At 45.4% G+C, this 23148-nt stretch overlaps 1 protein-coding gene across 2 annotated transcripts; it reads right to left on the bottom strand.

The window, feature by feature from the left end:
- Positions 1 to 12775: 12775 nt before the first annotated feature.
- Positions 12776 to 18578, bottom strand: LOC123181040 (vacuolar-sorting protein BRO1). 2 transcript variants are annotated; one of them, XM_044593256.1, is made up of 9 exons: positions 17847 to 18578; positions 16352 to 17302; positions 16106 to 16195; positions 15946 to 16014; positions 15038 to 15178; positions 14683 to 14731; positions 14040 to 14143; positions 13483 to 13942; positions 12776 to 13105 (listed from the first exon to the last, which is right to left on the bottom strand). In XM_044593256.1, exons 1-9 carry the CDS (start codon positions 18513 to 18515, stop codon positions 13020 to 13022), a joined length of 2619 nt encoding a protein of 872 aa, XP_044449191.1. In that variant the 5' UTR covers positions 18516 to 18578; the 3' UTR covers positions 12776 to 13019. The 2 variants fall into 2 exon arrangements, with proteins under 2 accessions (XP_044449191.1, XP_044449190.1); XM_044593255.1 differs by having other exon boundaries at positions 12776 to 13942.
- Positions 18579 to 23148: the final 4570 nt, after the last annotated feature.

A 23148-nucleotide genomic window follows, 5' to 3' on the forward strand; every position in this document is an offset into this window, starting at 1 on the left:
ATTGAACAAGGTATTGGGATACCGACGATCGAATCTTGGGCAAGTAACGTACCGATTGACAAAGGGAATTGTATACGGGATTGATTGAATCCTCAACATCGTGGTTCATCCGATGAGATCATTGTGGAACATGTGGGAGCCAACATGGGTATCCAGATCCCACTGTTGGTTATTGACCGGAGAGTCGTCTCGGTCATGTCTGCATGTCTCCCGAACCCGTAGGGTCTACACACTTAAGGTTCGGTGACGCTAGAGTTGTAGAGATATTAGTATGCGGCTAACCGAAAGTTGTTCGGAGTCCCGGATGAGATCCCGGACGTCACGAGGAGTTGCGGAATGGTCCGGAGGTAAAGATTTATATATGGGAAGTCCTAATTTGGCCACCGGAAAATGTTCGGGATTTTTCGGTATTGTACCGGGAAGGTTCTAGAAGGTTCCGAAGTGGGGCCCACCTGCATGGGGGGACCCACATGAACGTGGGTAGTGGGGGCAAGGCCCCACACCCCTGGTCAAGGCGCACCAAGATCCCACCTTAGAAGGAATAAGATCATATCCCGAAGGGATAAGATCAAGATCCCAAAAAAAGGGGGATAACAATCGGTGGGGAAGGGAAATGATGGGATTTCTTTTCCCCACCTGTGCCAACGCCCCAATGGACTTGGAGGGCAAGAAACCAGCCCCCTCCACCCCTATATATAGTGGGGAGGCGCATGGGAGCAGCACCCCAAAAGCCCTGGCGCCTCCCTCCCTCCCGTGACACCTCTTCCTCCCCGCTTGCGCTTGGCGAAGCCCTGCCGGGATCCCGCTACTTCCACCACCACGCCGTCATGCTGCTGGATCTCCATCAACTTCTCCTCCCCCCTTGCTGGATCAAGAAGGAGGAGACGTCCCCGCTCCGTACGTGTGTTGAACGCGGAGGTGCCGTCCGTTCGGCTCTAGGATCATCGGTGATTTGGATCACGACGAGTACGACTCCATCAACCCCGTTCTCTTGAACGCTTCCGCGCGCGATCTACAAGGGTATGTAGATGCACTCCCCTCTCTCTCGTTTCTAGATGACTCCATAGATTGATCTTGGTGATACGTAGTAAATTTTAAATTTCTGCTACTTTCCCCAACAGTGGCATCATGAGCCAGGTTTATGCGTAGATTCTATGCACGAGTAGAACACAAAGTAGTTGTGGGCGACGATTTGTTCAATTTGCTTACCGTTACTAGTCTTATCTTGATTCGGCGGCATTGTGGGATGAAGCGGCCGGGACCGACCTTACACGTACTCTTACGTGAGACAGGTTCCACCGACTGACATGCACTTGATGCATAAGGTGGCTAGCGGGTGTCTGTCTCTCCCACTTTAGTCGGATCGGATTCGATGAAAAGGGTCCTTATGAAGGGTAAATAGCAATTGGCATATCACCGTTGTGTCTTTTGCGTAGGTAAGAAACGTTCTTGCTAGAAACCCATAGCAGCCACGTAAAACATGCAACAACAATTAGAGAACGTTTAACTTGTTTTTGCAGGGTATGCTATGTGATGTGATATGGCCAAAAGGATGTGATGAATGATATATGTGATGTATGAGATTGATCATGTTCTTGTAATAGGAATCACGACTTGCATGTCGATGAGTATGACAACCGGCAGGAGCCATAGGAGTTGTCTTAATTTATTGTATGACCTGCGTGTCAATGAAAAACGCCATGTAATTACTTTACTTTATTGCTAACCGTTAGCCATAGTAGTAGAAGTAATAGTTGGCGAGACAACTTCATGAAGACACGATGATGGAGATCATGATGATGGAGATCATGGTGTCATGCCGGTGACGAAGGTGATCATGCCGCGCCTCGAAGATGGAGATCAAAAGGCGCAAGATGATATTGGCCATATCATGTCACTTTATGATTTGCATGTGATGTTTGTCATGTTTACATCTTATTTGCTTAGAACGACGGTAGCATAAATAAGATGATCCCTCACTAAAATTTCAAGAGATGTGTTCCCCCTAACTGTGCACCGTTGCGAAGGTTCGTTGTTTCGAAGCACCACGTGATGATCGGGTGTGATAGATTCTAACGTTCGCATACAACGGGTGTTGAAGAGCCTAGCATGTACAGACATGGCCTCGGAACACAAGCAAAACACTTAGGTTGAATTGACGAGCCTAGCATGTACAGACATGGCCTCGGAACACAAGAGACCGAAAGGTCGAACATGAGTCGTATAGTAGATACGATCAACATGGAGATGTTCACCGATGATGACTAGTCCGTCTCACGTGATGATCGGACACGGCCTAGTCGATTCGGATCATGTATCACTTAGATGACTAGAGGGATGTCTATCTAAGTGGGAGTTCATTAAATAATCAGATGAACTGAATTATCATGAACATAGTCAAAAGGTCTTTGCAAATAATGTCGTAGCTTACGCTTTAGTTCTACTAAGATATGTTCCTAGAGAAAATTTAGTTGAAAGTTGATAGTAGCAATTATGCGGACTGGGTCCGTAAACTGAGGACTGTCCTCATTGCTGCACAGAAGGCTTATGTCCTTAATGCACCGCTCGGTGTGCTGAACCTCGAGCGTCGTTTGTGGATGTTGCGAACATCTGACATACATGTTTTGATGACTACGTGATAGTTCAGTGCGTAATGTTGAACGGTTTAAAATTGTGGCACCAAAGACGGTTTTAAAACGTCGCAGAACATATGAGATGTTCCAAAGACTGAAATTGGGATTTCAGACTAGTGCCCACGTCAAGAGGTATGAGACCTCTGACAAGTTTCTTAAGCCTGCAAACTAAGGGAGAAAAGCTCAATCGTTGAGCATGTGCTCAGATTGTCTGAGTACTACAATCACTTGAATCGAGTGGGAGTTAATCTTCCAGATGAGATAGTGATGGTTCTCCATAGTCACTGCCACCAAGCTATTAGAGCTTCGTGATGAACTATAACATATCAGGGATAGACATGATGATCCTTGAGCAACTCGCGATGTTTGACACCGCGAAAGTAGAAATCAAGTAGGAGCATCAATTGTTGATGGTTAGTAAAACCACTAGTTTCTAGAAGGGCAAGGGCAAGAAGGGATACTTCATGAAACGGCAAATCAGATGCTGCTCTAGTGAAGAAACCCAAGGTTGAACCCAAACCCGAGACTAAGTGCTTCTGAAATGAGGGGAACGGTCACTGAAGCAGAACTACCCTAGATACTTCGTAGATGAGAAGGCTGGCAAGGTCGACAGAAGTATATTGGATATACATTATATTAATGTGTACTTTACTAGTACTCCTAGTAGCACCAGGGTATTAGATACCGGTTCGGTTGCTAAGTGTTAGTAACTCGAAATAAAAGCTGCGGAATAAATGGAGACTAGCTAAAGGTGAGATGACGATATGTGTTGGAAGTGTTTCCAAGGTTGATGTGATCAAGCATCGCATGCTCCCTCTACCATCGAGATTGGGGTTAAACCTGAATAATTGTTATTTGGTGTTTGCGTTGAGCATAAACATGATTGGATTATGTTTATCGCAATACGGTTATTCATTAAAGAAGAATAATGGTTACTCTGTCTATTTGAATAATACCTTCAATGGTCTTGCACCTAAAATGAATGGTTTATTGAATCTCGATCGTAGTGATACACATGTTCATGCCAAAAGATATAAGATAGTAATGATAGTACCACATACTTGTGGCACTGCCACTTGAGTCATATTGGTATAAAACGCATGAAGAAGCTCCATGTTGATGGATCTTTGGACTCACTCATTTTTGAAAAGATTGAGACATGCGAACCATGTCTATTAGTATATATACATGAAGAAAGTCCATACAGATGGATCATTTGGACTCACTTGATTTTGAATCACTTGAGACATGCAAATCATACCACATGGGCAAGATGACTGAAAGGCCTCGTTTTCAGTAAGATGGAACAAGAGAGCAACTTGTTGGAAGTAATACATTTGATGTGTGCAGTCCAATGAGTGCTGAGGCACGCAGTGGATATCGTTATGTTCTTACTTCACAGATGATTTGAGTAGATGCTGAGAATATTTACTTGATGAAACACAAGTCTGAATTATTGAAAGGTTCAAGTAATTTCAGAGTGAAGTTGAAGATCGTCGTGACAAGAGGATAAAATGTCTGTGATATGATCATAGAGATGAATATCTGAGTTACGAGTTTGGCACACAATTAAGACATTGTGGAAAGTGTTTCACGACTAATACCGCCTGGAACACCATATTGTGATGGTGTGTCCGAACATCATAACTGCACCCTATTGGATATGGTGCATACCATGATGTCTCTTATCGAATTACAACTATCGTTTATGGGTTAGGCATTAGAGACAACCGCATTCACTTTAAATAGGGCACCACGCAATTCCGTTGAGACGACACCGTATGAACTATGGTTTAGAGAAACCTAAGTTGTCGTCTCTTAAAAGTTTGGGGCTGCGACGCTTATGTGAAAAAGTTTCAGGCTGATAAGCTCGAACCCAAAGCGGATAAATGCATCTTCACAGAATACCCAAAACAGTTGGGTATACCTCCTATTTCAGATCTGGAAGCAAAAGTGATTGTTTCTAGAAACGGGTCCTTTCTCGAGGAAAAGTTTCTCTCGAAAGAATTGAGTGGGAGGATGGTGGAGACTTGATGAGGTCATTGAACCGTCACTTCAACTAATGTGTAGCAGGGCACAGGAAGTTGTTCCTGTGGCACCTACACCAATTGAAGTGGAAGCTTATGATAGTGATCATGAAACTTCAGATCAGGTCACTACCAAACCTCATAGGACGACAAGGATGCGTACTACTTCAGAGTGGTACGTAATCCTGTCTTGGAAGTCATGTTGCTAGACAACAATGAACCTACGAGCTATGGAGAAGCGATGGTGGGCCCGGATTCCGACGAATGGCTTGAGGCCATAAAATCCGAGAGGATCCATGTATGAAAACAAAGTATAGACTTTGAAAGAACTACTTGATGGTCGTAAGGCTGTTGGGTACAGATGGATTTTAAAGGGAAGACAAACAATGATGGTAAGTGTCACCATTAAGAAAGCTCGACTTGTCGTTAAGATGTTTTCCGGCAAGTTCAAGGAGTTGACTGCGATGAGACTTTCTCACTCGTAGCGATGCTAAGAGTCTGTTGGAATTATATTAGCAGTTACTGCATTATTTATGAAATCTTGCAGATAGGATGTCAAAACATTGTTTCCTCGACGATTTTCTTGAGGAAAGGTTGTATGTGATATAACCAGAAGGTTTTGTCAATCCTGAAAGATGCTAACAAGTATGCAAAGCTCCAGCAATCCTTCTAAGGATTGGAGTAAGCATCTCGGAGTTGGAATGAACGCTTTGATGAGATGATCAAAGATTTTGGGTTTATACAAGGTTCATGAGAAACTTGTATTTCCAAAGAAGTGAGTGGGAGCACTATAGAATTTTTGATGAGTATATGTTGTTAACATATTGTTGATCACAAATGATGTAGAATTTCTGGAAAGCATCCAGGGTTATTTGAAAAGTGTTTTTAATGGAAAACCCGGATTAAGCTACTTGAACATTGAGCATCAAGATCTATAAGGATAGACCAAAAACACTTAATAGTACTTTCAAATGAATACATACCGTGACAAGATTTTGAAGGAGTTCAAAATAGATCAGCAAAGAAGGAGTTCTTGGTTGTGTTACAAGGTGTGAGTATTGAGTAAGACTCAAGACCTGACCACGGCAGAAGAAAGAGAAAGGACGAAGGTCGTCCCCTATGCTTTAGACGTAGGCTCTACAATATGCTATGTTGTGTACCGCACCTGAAGTGTGCCTTGCCATGAGTTAGTCAAGGGGTACAATAGTGATCCAGGAAGGGATCACATGACAGCGGTCGAACTTATCCTTAGTATCTAGTGGACTAAGGAATTTTCTCGATTATGGAGGTGGAAAGGGGGTTCGTCGTAAAGGGTTACGTCGATGCAAACTTTGACACTAATCCGGATGACTCTGAGTAGTGAACCGGATTCGTATAGTAGAGCAGTTATTTGGAATAGCTCCAAGTAGCGCGTGGTAGCTGCATCTACAAGATGACATAGAGATTTGTAAAGCACACACGGATCTGAATGTTGCAGACCCATTGACTAAAACCTCTCTCGTAAGCATAACATGATCAAACCCTAGAACTCATTGAGTGTTAATCACATAGTGATGTGAACTAGATTATTGACTCTAGTAAACTCTTGGGTATTAGTCACATGGCGATGTGAACTTTGAGTGTTAATCACATGGTGATGTGAACTAGATTATTGACTCTAGTGCAAGTGGGAGACTGTTGGAAATATGCCCTAGAGGCAATAATAAAATGGTTATTATTGTATTTCCTTGTTCATGATAATTGTCTGTTGTTCATGCTATAATTGTATTAACTGGAAACCGTAATACATGTGTGAATACATAGACCACAACATGTCCCTAGTAAGCCTCTAGTTGACTAGCTCGTTGATCAATAGATGGTTATGGTTTCCTGACCATGGACATTGGATGTCATTGATAACGGGATCACATCATTAGGAGAATGATGTGATGGACAAGACCCAATCCTAAGCATAGCACAAGATCGTGTAGTTCGTTTGCTAGAGCTTTTCTAATGTCAAGTATCATTTCCTTAGGCCATGAGATTGTGCAACTCCCGGATACCGTAGGAATGCTTTGGGTGTACCAAACGTCACAACGTAACTGGGTGGCTATAAAGGTGCACTACAGGTATCTCCGAAAGTGTCTGTTGGGTTGGCACGAATCGAGACTGGGATTTGTCACTCCGTATGACGGAGAGGTATCTCTGGGCCCACTCGGTAATGCATCATCATAATGAGCTCAGTGTGACTAAGGAGTTAGCCACGGGATCATGCGTTACGGTACGAGTAAAGTGACTTGCCGGTAACGAGATTGAACAAGGTATTGGGATACCGACGATCGAATCTCGGGCAAGTAACGTACCGATTGACAAAGGGAATTGTATACGGGATTGATTGAATCCTCGACATCGTGGTTCATCCGATGAGATCATCGTGGAACATGTGGGAGCCAACATGGGTATCCAGATCCCGCTGTTGGTTATTGACCGGAGAGTCGTCTCGGTCATGTCTGCATGTCTCCCGAACCCGTAGGGTCTACACACTTAAGGTTCAGTGACACTAGAGTTGTAGAGATATTAGTATGCGGTTAACGGAAAGTTGTTCGGAGTCCCGGATGAGATCCCGGACGTCACGAGGAGTTGCGGAATGGTCCGGAGGTAAAGATTTATATATGGGAAGTCCTAATTTGGCCACCGGAAAATGTTCAGGATTTTTCGGTATTGTACCGGGAAGGTTCTAGAAGGTTCTGAAGTGGGGCCCACCTGCATGGGGGGACCCACATGAACGTGGGTAGTGGGGGCAAGGCCCCACACTCCTGGCCAAGGCGCATTAAGATCCCACCTTAGAAGGAATAAGATCATATCGATAAGATTAAGATCCCTAAAAAAGGGGATAACAATCGGTGGGGAAGGGAAATGATGGGATTTCTTTTCCCCACCTTTGCCAACACCCCAATGGACTTGGAGGGCAAGAAACCAGCCCCCTCCACCCCTATATATAGTGGGGAGGCGCATGGGAGCAGCACCCCAAAAGCCCTGGCGCCTCCCTCCTTCCCGTGACACCTCTTCCTCCCCGCTTGCGCTTGGCGAAGCCCTGCCGGGATCCCGCTACTTCCACCACCAAGTCGTGCTGCTGGATCTCCATCAACTTCTCCTCCCCCCTTGCTGGATCAAGAAGGAGGAGACGTCCCCGCTCCGTACGTGTGTTGAACGCGGAGGTGCCATCCGTTCGGCGCTAGGATCATCGGTGATTTGGATCACGACGAGTACGACTCCATCAACCCCGTTCTCTTGAACACTTCCGCGCGCGATCTACAAGGGTATGTAGATGCACTCCCCTCTCTCTCGTTGCTAGATGACTCCATAGATTGATCTTGGTGATACGTAGAAAATTTTAAATTTCTGCTACGTTCCCCAACAAAATTCAAGTTCAATTAATCATATTACTTTAAGAACTCCCACTTAGATAGACATCCCTCTAATCATCTAAGTGATTACGTGATCCAAATCAACTAAACCATGTCCGATCATCACGTGAGATGGAGTAGTTTCAATGGTGAACATCACTATGTTGATCATATCTACTATATGATTCACGCTCGACCTTTCGGTCTCTGTGTTCCGAGGCCATATCTGCATATGCTATGCTCGTCAAGTTTAACCTGAGTATTCCGCGTGTGCAACTGTTTTGCACCCGTTGTATTTGAACGTAGAGCCTATCACACCCGATCATCACGTGGTGTCTCAGCACGAAGAACTTTCGCAACGGTGCATACTCAGGGAGAACACTTTTATCTTGAAATTTTAGTGAGAGATCATCTTATAATGCTACCGTCAATCAAAGCAAGATAAGATTCATAAAAGATAAACATCACATGCAATCAATATAAGTGATATGATATGGCCATCATCATCTTGTGCTTGTGATCTCCATCTCCGAAGCACCGTCATGATCACCATCATCACCGGCGCGGCACCTTGATCTCCATCGTAGCATCGTTGTCGTCTCGCCAACTTTTGCTTTAACGACTATCGCTACCGCTTAGTAATAAAGTAAAACAATTACATGGCGATTGCATTGCATACAATAAAGCGACAATCATATGGCTCCTGCCAGTTGCCGATAACTCGGTTACAAAACATGATCATCTCATACAATAAAATATAGCATCATGTCTTGACCATATCACATCACAACATGCCCTGCAAAAACAAGTTAGACGTCCTCTACTTTGTTGTTGCAAGTTTTACGTGGCTGCTATGGGCTTAGCAAGAACCGTTCTTACCTACGCATCAAAACCACAACAATAGTTTGTCAAGTTGGTGCTGTTTTAACCTTCGCAAGGACCGGGCGTAGCCACACTCGGTTCAACTAAAGTGAGAGAGACAGACACCCGCCAGTCACCTTTAAGCAATGAGTGCTCGCAACGGTGAAACCAGTCTCGCGTAAGCGTACGCGTAATGTCGGTCCGGGCCGCTTTATCTCACAATACCGCGAACCAAAGTATGACATGCTGGTAAGCAGTATGACTTATATCGCCCACAACTCACTTGTGTTCTACTCGTGCATAACATCAACGCATAAAACCTGGCTCGGATGCCACTGTTGGGGAACGTAGTAATTTCAAAAAAATACCTACGCACACGCAAGATCATGGTGATGCATAGCAACGAGAGGGGAGAGTGTTGTCCACGTACCCTCGTAGACCGATAGCGGAAGCGTTAACACAACGCGGTTGATGTAGTCGTACGTCTTCACGATCCGACCGATCAAGTACCGAACGCACGGCACCTCCGAGTTCAGCACACGTTCAGCTCGATGACGTCCCTCGAACTCCGATCCAGCCGAGTGTTGAGGGAGAGTTTCGTCAGCACGACGGCGTGGTGACGATGATGATGTTCTACCGACGCAGGGCTTCGCCTAAGCACCGCTACGATATTATCGAGGTGTAATATGGTGGAGGGGGGCACCGCACACGGCTAAAAGATCGTTGATCAATTGTGTGTCGAGAGGTGGCCCCCTGCCCCCGTGTATAAAGGAGCAAGGGGGAGGCCGCCGGCCAAGGAGGAGAGGCGCGCCTAGGAGGAGTCCTACTCCTACCGGGAATAGGACTTCCCCCCTTTCCATGTTGGACTAGGAGAGGAAGGGGAAAAGGTGGAGGGGAGGAAGGAAGGGGGGGCGCCGCCCCCTTCTCCTTGTCCTATTCGGACTGGGGGGGAGGGGCGCGCGGCCCTGCCCTGGCCTCCTCTCCTCTCTTCCACCTAGGCCCACTAAGGCCCATTAAGTTACCGGGGGGTTCCGGTAACCTCCCGGTACTCCGGAAAAATCCCGATTTCACCCGGAACACTTCCGATGTCCAAACATAGGCTTTCAATATATCAATCTTTATGTCTCGACCATTTCGAGACTCCTCGTCATGTCGTGATCACATCCGGGACTCCGAACAACCTTCGGTACATCAAAACATATAAACTCATAATATAACTGTCATCGTAACGTTAAGCGTGCGGACCCTATAGGTTCGAGAACTATGTAGACATGACCGAGACACCTCTCCGGTCAATAACCAATAGCGGAACCTGGATGCTCATATTGGTTCCTACATATTCTACGAAGATCTTTATCGGTCAGACCGCATAACAACATACGTTGTTCCCTTTGTCATCGGTATGTTACTTGCCCGAGATTCGATCGTCGGTATCTCAATACCTAGTTCAATCTCGTTACCGGCAAGTCTCTTTACTCGTTCCGTGATACATCATCCCGCAACTAACTCATTAGTCACAATGCTTGCAAGGCTTATAGTGATGTGTATTACTGAGTGGGCCCAGAGATACCTCTCCGACAATCGGAGTGACAAATCCTAATCTCGAAATACGCCAACCCAACAAGTACCTTTGGAGACACCTGTAGAGCACCTTTATAATCACCCAGTTACGTTGTGACGTTTGGTAGCACACAAAGTGTTCCTCCGGTAAACAGGAGTTGCATAATCTCATAGTCATAGGAACATGTATAAGTCATGAAGAAAGCAATAGCAACATAATAAACGATCGAGTGCTAAGTTAACGGAATGGGTCAAGTCAATCACATCATTCTCCTAATAATGTGATCCCGTTAATCAAATGACAACTCATGTCTATGGCTAGGAAACACAACCATCTTTGATCAACGAGCTAGTCAAGTAGAGGCATACTAGTGACACTCTGTTTGTCTATGCATTCACACATGTATTATGTTTCCGATTAATACAATTTTAGCATGAATAATAAACATTTATCATGATATAAAGAAATAAATAATAACTTTATTATTGCCTCTAGGGCATATTTCCTTCACGTGGCGGCGCGGGGGTGGGGAAGCGCGAGCTGCTACTGGCGTACAACGCGGGTGGCGTGCGGTGCGCTGTCGGGGCGAGAGCTACTGTAGCCCCGGCGAGCTGCGGCGGGCAGAGCTCGGGCACGAGTGGCACGGGGCCAGAGCTGCGGGGAGGGGCACGCAGCGCGGGTGGCGTGCGGTGCGTGGCCGGGGTGAGAGCTGCTGCAGCCCCGGCGAGGCGCATGCAACGGGGCACGGGCGCGGCGGTGCGGGAGCTGCGGGGCCGGAGCTGCGGAGAGGGGCACGCAGCGCGGGTGGCGTGCGGTGCGCGGCCGGGGCGAGAGCTGCTGCAGCCCCGGCGAGGCGCATGCGACGAGGCGCGGGCGCGGCGGTGCGGGAGATGCGGGGCCGGAGCTGCGGGGAGGGGCACGCAGCGCGGGTGGCGTGCGGTGCGCGGCCGGGGCGAGAGCTGCTGCAGCCCCGGCGAGGCGCATTCGACGAGGCACGGGCGCGGCGGTGCAGGAGCTGCAGGGCGGGGCGCGGGGCGAGGCTGCACGGCTGTTGGTTGGGAGCTCGTCGGATGCTAGTCAGATACTCGTCGGATGCTAGTCAGACAATCATTGGATGCTGGCATCAAGCTGTGCACGGAGCCTCTTGACATGAAGTTGCTCGTGCTCTGCGTGTGATGTCTACGCGGGGGCCGGCTGCTTGCTGCTCTGCTCACCGGCTGCTTGCAAGCATGTGCTGGTGCGAGCGCGCGACCGGAGCACGGGCGTCGGCGGAGGCGACCTCGCGGGCGCGGCGAGCTGCGGGGCGGGGGTGGGGCGCGTGCGACGAGCCCGGCGAGCTGCAGCCGGGACCTCGCGGGCGAGGCGGCGGAGGTGAGCTCGCGGGCGTAGGGTGAGGTCGCGCGGGAGCTCGCCCACCAGGTGTTTGACTGAATGCGACGCGGATATGCACAAAATGTGTCTCGCTTCCGTTGGGCTCACCGGCCGACCCAAACAAAAAACGGATACAGACAGGCGGACGGGCGACCCGAACGGATAAAAAGGACAAAAACAGCGTTCGTTTGGGTCGCCTCATTGGAGTTGCTCTAATGTAGTGCATATAGATTTTTTTTAAAGTCAAATTTCACAAACTTTGATCAAGTTTATGAAGAAATATTTGCATCTAGAATGTCAGACACATATCATTAGATTCATCATAAGATGTAGTTTCATATTTTATATTTTTTGTATTGTATATTTTTTTATAAATTTGGTCAAAGTTTGCAAAGCACGACTTTTCAAAAATTCTATACGCAAAACTACGTTATGGAACGGAGGGAGGGAGTACATTAAAACTTCATATCCGTTCATGCAGAATAATATTCGTCGATCAATGCATGCATGAATGTAGGTAGTATATACTCCCTTCGTTTTTTTAGTCCGCATATAAGGTTTGGTCAAAGTCAAGCTTTGTAGAGTTTGACTAACTTCATATTAAAAATTATAAACATTCACCATACGAAATCAATATTATCAGATGCACCATGAAATGTATTTTCATACTAATATAGTTCTAGTATTGTTGATGTTCATATTTTTTTATATAAATTTGGTCAAATTTTGCGTAGTTTGACTTTGATCAAACGGAGTAAAAAGAAACAGAGGAAGTACGAGGGGTTGTACCTAACGAGAATACGAGATATGCATTGGTTCTCTAAACAAAATAGAAAGGCTGGAAGGTTACTCACTTTAGATACGCAGTGTACCAAAGTCACCTGACGTTTCAGTTCCCCTCGCCAGGTTGATTAAACAAAGCATCCAAGCGGAGACTGAGAAAAAATAATTGTTCCTCATTTCTATAATCCAATACTGAAGCCAGGCAATGGCACGCCAATTGCATTATTACACGTACATATCATACAGGCTACCGCCTAACCAACCCGAGCATAATTGACATTACTCCACCGGAACTCGTAACCACTATGCCAGTATACACAAGAATGGAATCCACAAGGACACATATCCGCGAGAAAAATTAAGAGAACAAATCGTTCCTCCAGACCAAGTTGGTCTTTCATTGAGGCCTGTAGTAGTTGCTCTGGTGATGAGGAGGGTACGCGCCTGGGGCACTGTACGGTGCTTGTGGATACGGCCCTGGTTATTGCGGCAAATTTGATAAATTTGACCTATAGACAAAATCAAATCACAGAATGAACTATCCGTGAAACTATTTCACGCGGCTGACCTTTTTGTGTGACGCCCGACACGAAGGCGCCACACTACACTGTGCAACGCCTCACAGATAGGCGCTACAAGGCCAGCGTCGCACCCGTGTGATCAGAAAATTACTAAGTCAGTGTGCAGCGCCTGAGAGCTAGGCGCCACACTATACAATGTAGCGCCTAGCTCCTAGACGTTGCACTAGTGCAGCGTCTGGGAGCTAGGCGCCACGGGTCAGCCGCGTGAAATAGTTTCACGAACAGTTCATTCTGTGATTTGATTTCGTCTATAGGTCAAATTTGTCAAATTTACCGGTTGCTGCGGCTGTGGCTGCTGCCCACTGTAGTACGGCCCGCGCCACCCGGGATACGCCGGTTGGCCATAGTCATGGCCAGGAGGTGGCTGATGCTGCTGCGGGTGCTGCTGGTACTGACCAGGGTGTGCTGCGCCATATGGAGGTTGCTGCGGTGGCCCACCATAGTTGGGGTATGGCTGTGAGTACGGAGGCCTTGATTCTGGTTGGGAGTAAACTGGCCTCGGGTCACCCCCAGGTGGAGCACCGTACGAGGACTGAGCATGAGCATCATGTGGCGGCGGTGATGGACTGTGCTGATCCGGTGGAACGGAAGAGCTCCTTGGCGTGTTAGTGTTGTGGCTGGAAGATGACAAGTTGAAACCTGCTAACTTTCTTTGCACGTCCTCGATCATTTCACGGCATTGGATGTTCCGCGTCATTATGAAGTCACCGCACTGCTGTTGTATCTTGCCGGTTGCATCCTGCCAAGGATCAAAAGTATCATCATCAGTAGTTCTACCAACAGGAGTCATCACCATTTATATTATCATTGGAGGAAAAAAATGCAGTCACACAAACCTGTAAAGACACGTAAAAATTTAGGCCGTCATTCATGTTCTTCTTAATTGCCTGGTATTTAGCAACAGCTGCAGCAATTTGCTTGTAACATCTCTCACGAGCAACTGAAAAGTTATGTTCCACAAATCAGGACAGTAATTGGTTGATTGAAAAGCATCTTGTATTACAGGCCTATAAGCACACAAAAAAAGCACACATAAATACTGCACATAAAGAACTCGGACTGGGATATCATTTCGAAGCTGCATAGAAGTGTCAACAAAGCTCGTACTTGAACTTAAGATAGGAGTAAACAAAAGTGGTATCCATTGAAGGAACTTCACTAACAATGATGCACGGAAGGGGAAAATGTGCATGCAAGCAAATACCTAGCCTGCCACTTTAAGTACATATAAGTGGTCAAAGGGAGAACATAAAGGTACGAATAACTAAGATTAAAACATGCTGAAACTGTCACAGATATGACCGAAACAATAGCTATCCAATCCAATTGTACAAGGAATATAAATGGAGAAATCATTCCCAAATCATTTGCTGGTACAACCGTACAACACTAAGTACATTCAAGATTGTATCAAGCCACTTCTAAAGTCACAAGTGCTGGATATCTACCATCCATTGATGAAGAAATTTGAAGGGTTACCTTTGTAATCATCTAGATTGAATACAGCAGCAAATTGCGCATTTTGTTCCTGTGGGAGGATCCAAACACTAGTGTTAGACACAAGAAGAAAGAACGTCAAATGTAGCATTGTCAATTGTTTGAAATAATTTTTAGGGTCTTGCTTTCTTTGCCAATATTGATTGCAAATCATTGATGCTTCTAAATATGGGATGCAAATCGTTAATGCTTCTACACCTTCTCTTAATATAAACACACATTATCAATGGGATATATCTAAGTACAAAATATTAACAGAAAGAATGTCTGCACCAAACTACCAGAACAAAATTTGTCCCAGGCTAAAACAAGTCTTTATCAGGAATTGGGGCTTTACCTGTATTTGCAACAATAATTGTTCCTGTGCTACAATGTTATCAGCAATTTCAGCACAGATAGGATCGTACTTCGCAATCTCCTTCCTAAAAAGATCATCATGTGCTCCAACACCAGCCATCAACTTAGGGAGTATATCATCCTAGCATAAAATGAATGAATGCCCCAAATCTCAGTACACAAAATCAATGTAGAGTTGTAGAAAACATCACAGACATGTTACATATGTATACTACTATTTTTGCCAACATCAAATTCAGTTATGCAAGGACCACCAAATTTGAAAAGCGAAGTCATAACACCTCCCTGAAATCTCGACAGGTTGAGGTGGAAGTTAATAAGAGTGCAAAGCAGAAAATGAATTGTTCCAGCATGAGTAGCAAACTAAAAGCAAGGTTCTCATTAATGGTTATCACAAATTAGTATTAGCATAGCACTCCCATGAACATAACATCTCATACATAAGCACGACTCGCCCACCACGATGATAACTGGAAAATTGCTTGCGATTGATTCAATTACCAGACTCCATCAGGGCAGTAACAAGTGAAAGGTGCACTTAAGGCGCTAGCTTCTTAAATTGCCTAAAATACTAGGTGCAAATGTAAAACATGAATGTTTCACATGTATGTAGCATACATGGAACAATTAGAATTCAACTTGAAGAAGGATTGCATAAGGATTCTTGCGACTACTGTAGATGACAGCTAGAATATTCACATGAAAATTAATAATTTTGCAGGTCATCACCAAGATCAGGCCCCCAATGTTCGCTACTATAGTATTTGCAAGACGGTTAGCAAACAAAATACAGCACCAGAAGATTACTAGGGTGGCATTCTAGAGCTCAGGCTTGATGGTTATGAATGTGGAGATCAAAATAAGCCTCACAACAGGAAAGGACTGTACCTTTCTCTTCATTTCCTTGAGATGGTCTTCAAGGCCTGCCCTTTGTGCACCAAGAGATTCCAGTTGCCTCTGTGTCGACACATCAATTAGTTTTACCAAGCTTAAAGAAACAAGTCAAGCCTGCTACATTTTCGCCAGCTAACAAAAATAGGTGCATTACCAAGCTTTGTTTAAGGGCTCCAACGATAGCATCTTCATTCCCATCCAAGGACATGATAGGCCTTGAAATACTTGGTAGTGCAGATTCTATCTGCAGACATATAAAATCATCTTTTAAGTTTTAACTAACTAAGAGGTGAAGAACTCGATAGTGACGAATAATAGGGTGCAGTTCACTGCGAAGTAGATCAAGAAAGTTTCAAAATCTTAAGAATAATTTTAGTTCGATATAGTGTTAAACTCTTACCGGTCTTCTGTCAAGAATAGACATCAAGGGGTAGCTCTCCTTCACATCTCGTTCGATCAAAGCATCACTCGCAGCCGCTTTTTTAAGATTACCAGCAAAAAGATTCAATCGGTCTTGAATGTTCTTTGTTAGGGTGCTTGATTGAGGCCTAGTCCAACGACTTCCGAATTGCGTCCGGAATTGAGCATCTTCACTTGCCTCCTTCTGCAGCATCTCTTCAGTCTGAACAAGCAACTCCTGATTGACCCTATTCAAATCTCTAAGCTGCTGCAACTCAGCTTCCAAGCCAGCAGGACCACCGCTTATCTGAACAGCCTCAACATCTTCCTTCAGATCTGCAGGTATGCTGACATTACCTTCCAATGATAGAATAGAATCAGGCAAGTCCATTTCCTTCAGCCTAACTCTAGTGATCTCACTAGATTGCTGAAGTTTCTCTGCCTGGGTCCGAATGATATCATCTACCATCTCTGTGTACTTAGAAAGGGCCTTCATGCTGCCATCAGGCACAAGTGATGAAAAAAGCCTCTCATTGCTAGCATCTAGAACTTCAGCCAAAGAAGTAGATTTTACAAGGGAAGCTGCAGGCAGAGCTCCCAAAGTACCCGCCTCTGGAACCCGCATCAGATAAACACTATTGTTCTCCTTCATGGCCCTCTCCAAGTTGGTTTTCATGTTACTCTCCAGCTTATTAACAGAATCCAGAAGTGGCGCAGCAACTCCCTTAGCTGCCTTCTTGGCATCAGCCAAGGCGTTCATTCCAATTTTTAGGCGCGCAATTTCCTGAGCAATTTCTTCTTGCTGATGAAGATCCAATGAGAACCTATAGCAAGCATCAGCATAGAATTGAGCTGCCTTGAGCTGGACATGAGAAACCCATGTCCTGTCAAAGTGCTGACTAAGAGGAGGTGCACAGAGAGCTGCATAAGCTTCTTCGTAGAATACGCCCACCTGAAAGCACAACAAGGCAGATGGCACATCTGAAATCAAAGCAACAGAAATGCGAAGAAATGTGGTATCATGAAGTTGAGCTAACTGTAAAGCATCAACATGCAAATTCTGCCAAAACAAGCAAATCTAGCAGGACTAGATTAAGAAAAAATATGAGACAAAGGAAAGCTGGGATGAAATCTCTACTGCAAATATGAGACAAAGGAAAGCTGGGAAGTCAATCATACATTATTGTCTTCAAAATGTGTTTTAAACCAAATAACTTAATCAGGGCATGAGTTATCACGTTCGTCATAATATCAGGATAAACATACTGCACTAACATGGTGTTCAGCATAGTAAAACTCAATAACTGTCAACACTTGACTAGACAAATTCCCCAAACTACATCATATCATAGTGTTCAAATTCACTTATGGCTGCTAATTATAGTGTGTTTGTATGAACGAGTGCAGAAGGTAACAACCCAAGCTGCCTATTAGTTTTAATTAGACTCATCAATACCCTGAGATAATCACAAGGTCATAGAACAGTAGGCACAGACCTGGCGCGCCACCTTGGAGCATAGCGCGGGCGGCTTCCCACCAGCTATGACCTTCTCGAAGAAGCACTCCTGAGCCTGCGCGAGCATGAGTTTCTCCAGCATCGCCGCGCAGTCGGGCGTCAAGTCGACGGTGGTGGCCCCCGCGGCGACGGCCTTGGCAGCGACCCCACTCTCCCTGAGCCAGGCAAAGGCCCCCGCGGCGCTCTGGAAGGCGCCACAGGCGGTCCTGATCCCCACGTCTGTGGTGCGATCGGCGGCGAGCGCGATCTGCGAGTAGACGGCGCCGAGGTTGAAGAGCACGGCGGCCTTCTCGAGGTGGACGGAGGGCAGGCTGACCTTCTTGTTGGTCTTGAAGGCGTCGTGCCAGGTGAAAGAGAGGGAGTGGACGTGGGCGCGGTCGGGGGAGATGGGGAAGCGGGGCTCGACGAGGGCGAGCGCGCGGGCGTAGGCCAGGAGCGCGGCGCAGCGCTGCTCGAGGGAGGAGGAGTCCGGGAGGGAGGGGCTCTCGACGGCCGCGGCGCGGAGGTCGCGCACGGCGCAGAGGTCGTCGTCGGCGGTGGCCGCGTCGCGCTCCGAGTAGGCGGAGGCGATGTACTGGCGGAGCGGGCGATAGAGGTCGACGACCGTGGCCTTCTTCTCGTGGATCGCCAGCATGACGTTGGCCGCCATCGGGGCGCGGTGGCCGGAGGGGGGGAAGGGAGGAGGAGGGGATCGGGGTCAGGGGTTGGGGGTAATTGCTTCGAGGTGAAGAAATTTGGGGGCAGTTGGAAGTTGTCGCGTTGGAGAGACTAGACTAGAGATTGCGGCCGGGGCCCGGTGAGCGGAGAGATACTTCGCCGCGTTGGGGACTCACAAGAGGAGGATGACGGAGTGGGACACGCCACGCTGTCTGGGTCGGAACGGGCTTAACGCGATGGCGATCTCTCAAGCTGGCCGCCACAGCCCCACACGGTCGGTCGACTTGTGTGCTCGGAGTAGTAGGAAAAGAAAAGAAAAAAGCTGTGCTTTTTTATATAATTTATGAAAAGAAGTGTGTGTTTTTAGCACAGTACAAAGCACTCCCGAACCCTATGAGCACTTGGAACATTGATGAAGTCGTCACATACGCCTTCGTAGTCGACGCGAACATCTCATCCCACTGAACGCACATCGTTGAAAGGCCTGAAATAAATTCAGAAAAATGAAAACACCGATGTTAAGTCGAGGACTTTAACCCTGGTGAGCTGGGGATACCATTGTCCTCCTGACCATCCAACCACAAATTGGTTCGCCGCAATCTCTCAAGCTGGTCGATCAAGTTATTTGCTAGTTGTAATAGAAAAAGAAAAAAAGTTATGTATTTTTATTAAAAAAATACAACCATCTCCTCATTTATTCATTAAAAAGGTGTAACAGAATTGCCCGGCTAATTAACGAAAAACCGAACGAAAACCGTTACAAAACACCTACACAGGGCAGCAGCAACATACACGTCAACCCTGAGGCCGCGCATCGGACGAGCCGACGGCTCCGTCACCGGAGCAACCCGAAACCAACAACCTACAACCAAAACCGAAGCCGCCACTCCGACATCCACACTGTCACGCCCAATATGCGATACTATCCGAGAGGAACTCGAAGGTCCCGCCAAGGATAGAGCCGCATATTGAAGACGCTTTTGCAAGGTGGATATCATTACATCGTGCCATTACATAATAGATGTGGATACATACAAAGGCATACAAATGCCACATGAATACATCAAACATCATACATGAGTGCAACATCCGACTACGGATGAAAACACAAACAAAAACTCAAACGACACCCACCCTGCTAGCCCAGGCTGCCGACCAAGAATCTATCCCCTGATCAAAGAAGAAGAAGCAGAAGAAGAACTCCAAAGCAAGCAAACATCGCGCTCACGTCAGATCATCGCATTACCTGCACCTGCAACTGTCGTTGTAGTAATCTGTAAGCCACGAGGACTCATCAATCGCATAACCATGTGTATCAAGACTAGCAAGGCTTAATGGGTATGGAATGGATAGGTGGTGAGGTTGCAGCAAGCAACTAAGCATTGTATGGTGGCTAACTTACGGGTACAAGAATAAGATAAGATACTACGCAAACGATCGCAAACTAGTAATGATCAAGAAGTGATCCTGAACTACTTACGTTCAAGCATAAACCCACCGTGTTCTCTTCTCAAACTCACTCGAAAATAGACGGTCATGGTTACACACGCGGTTGGTGTATTTTAATTCGGATCTGGTATCAAGTTCTCTACAACCGGATATTAAAAATTCTCATCTGCCACATAACCGCAGGCACGATTCTCAAAAGTTTAAACCCTGCAGGGGTGTCCCAACTTAGCCCACGACAAGCTCTCACGATCAACGGAAGAAAATCCTCCTCCCAGGACAACCCGATCAAGCTCGGAATCCCGGTTCACAAGACATTTCGACAATAGTAAAACAAGTCCAGCAAGACCTCCCGACGTGCCGACACCCTAATAGTAGCCACGCGTATCTCGTCTCAGGCCACGGTCGGATGAGCACAGTGTACAGCAACTGAGACCCGAGTTTCCCCGGGGGAAGCCGCACACGACTCTAGTTTGGACCAGCACCATCAGCACTGCCCCATCTGTATTATGTTAAATTACTCCTCGGGTAGCGCTAACTCCCTATGCGTCAAGTTTATTACCGTGTTTAGTTATTACTAGAAGTATACGCGCGCTTTGCCGCGCCGTTTTGTTTCCTATGTTATGAATGAACGCAAAAAAGTAGACATGAATAGCCCTCAAACCAACAAAGTTTATGACACGAGGCAAGCCATCACCACACATCCCAATAAATCAGATACCCAGTAGTTGTGCACTCGTGCATGAAATGTACTGTAGTTTTGTAAATGTAAACGGTTTGACCTTGTACCTAAGTGGATGTGAGAAACAATATAGATCATGATATTCAATATATATACAAATAAATGCAGTTACACAATATTGTCAGTTGTGCTCAATAAATAAACATCATAATCTTAGAGTCGTTCTAGAGAACACATAGAGTAGTACACTGCACACTTATTGATACATGGTTGGCACAGTATTGTGTAACAAAAAGACAATAGCAGTCTCACTGGATACGGACATACTGGAAGAAAGGTAGACATGCATGTATGTATATAGAAGAAAAATAAGAGGAATCATCTGCCACATTGTATGTTGTCATGCAAAAATTCAAACCGGTCTTCCAAAATAAGTTTGATCTGCATAAGCTTGTGTTGTCGCTGCGTGAAATTAGATGTCGATGAGCGTCATTCATGAATTTCTAATGATCACCATGTCCTGCATGCTTGGTCCTCTACTATTCTATGTTCTTTCCGAAAGCGTAGTCGCTGAAGCAGTGATGCATCCAGGAGCCCTTGGCCGCTTGCTCATACACAACAGTTGCATTGATGCTGAGGTGCTTTACAACTTCAGGTTTGTAATCATTCAAAGAACGAACACACAGAAAGCATGTTTTTTACCATATAGAAGAAGAAAGTAATTATAAGATGCTGAGAAGATTCAACATTGGGCATCATACCTCTTAGAGTACTGAACCACATCCACAAAGGGTGGAAGCACATGCAACTTTGCATGCGTCCTCATCTTGGACTGAATTGTGCAGAGACAGATGATGATAGTAGTAGCAAGAACAATATAGAGAAGGTCAATGAACACACGAAATGCATGGAAGCGCATAGAAAAATACCAACGGAAGGAACACATGGTCAAAAATAATGGCCTGAAGAAGGAACGATACATGAGGGAACATGACCATGCAATACTATTAGTTGCAGAAGAAATATGATTTGCTTGAAAGGAAAATGCTTGAATTGGAGGTCATGAATCTTAGCGAAGATGCAGAAGAAAATTTTGACTCTATTTTCAGAAGTTAACCCAATTAAATCATAAAAGATATAAAAACTCTGATAAAGAGATGGAGCAACAAAAATAATAATTCTGCACTATCGTTTCCGATCATGCTATGACCTTTGCGCAATAAGATTAGCTACACAAAAGTGCGCATCATGTGACATAATCCTAAACTACCAAATTTGCTAAATAAAGTAGCTAGCAATCTTCTTAGAGCAGCAGTTCCACAACCAAAGAAACAAAACAAAGATAATGATCTGGTAAACTGATGTCTTCAGCTCTGCTGATGTATCATTGTTACAAGCATGGATTTAGCACTTATATCATAATCATCACTTGGATAACTGTCCAACAATACAAAATGTAAAAAAATCTATTCTTCAAGATTTATCATTTCAGACATGCCCACTGAAAAGGTAAGCAACCCCCCCCCCAAGGGTGTCTACCAAAATACCTACACAGTACCCATAACATTTATTGAGTCACGGTGCAGAGTTGAGTTAGCCATGAAAACTACGGTGGCCTTACTCCTTGAGAAAAGCCAACTAAGGTCACTCAGCCAGTGCATCTACTTCCAATAAGTTCCCGTTTTCCACTATAATTACACACTGTAGTTTCAACACATGCAACATGGGAACCATAAGAGAAAAATAGTGATAAAAGAAAATATATAATGGTAAACAGTATATAATGCTTTAATAATCAATATTGTAACAGGCAAATATATGGAAAAACATCACAATACTTTGATCTCTTCTTCTTTAATCATAATCAAGCACACTAAAAGAAGCTAACCTCTTCCAATATAGTAGTAATTCTAAACCTTAAATAATTCTAAGTATAGCACTCACAAAGTTACCAATTATTTATGGTAAGAACATGAGGGTCGGACTTTTCTTCTCTGCTATCGTTCTGCCAACGACTTTTATATTTTTGTTGTTCCGCCGCCTAATAGAAAATATCATCAGAGCTAAAGGTAGACTACATAAGTTGTACAAATATTAAAAAATGACGATTTTTCTTTGTTGAAACATGATTGACTCTATTAGGTTTGAGATGAGATCGAGGATGGAGAAGATTACGTAGTTGTAATAGATTAATCAATTTCTCATAGCTTGATTAATTGGATGCTGTTGGTGCCTTTTTATTTTAGTGGAGATGGTATGTAACTAAAATTTAGAATATAATCCTAACTATCCTGAAAAATGATCACTAGTACGCGTTAGTCCTAAACAAACGGTTTTTAACCCCTTTCTGCGACGGCATTTGGAACCGTCGCCAAGTGAGTGTGGGCGATAGGGGGGTCCTTCCTACACGACCCAGAAACCATCGGGGATAGGGCCCCTGCAGTACTCCTACTCGTTTCTTCTCGCATTGCCATCGCAGTTGGTATTCTGCGGTGCT

Source organism: Triticum aestivum, chromosome 1D, assembly GCF_018294505.1.
Source record: "Triticum aestivum cultivar Chinese Spring chromosome 1D, IWGSC CS RefSeq v2.1, whole genome shotgun sequence".
Classification (NCBI taxonomy): Eukaryota; Viridiplantae; Streptophyta; class Magnoliopsida; order Poales; family Poaceae; genus Triticum; species Triticum aestivum.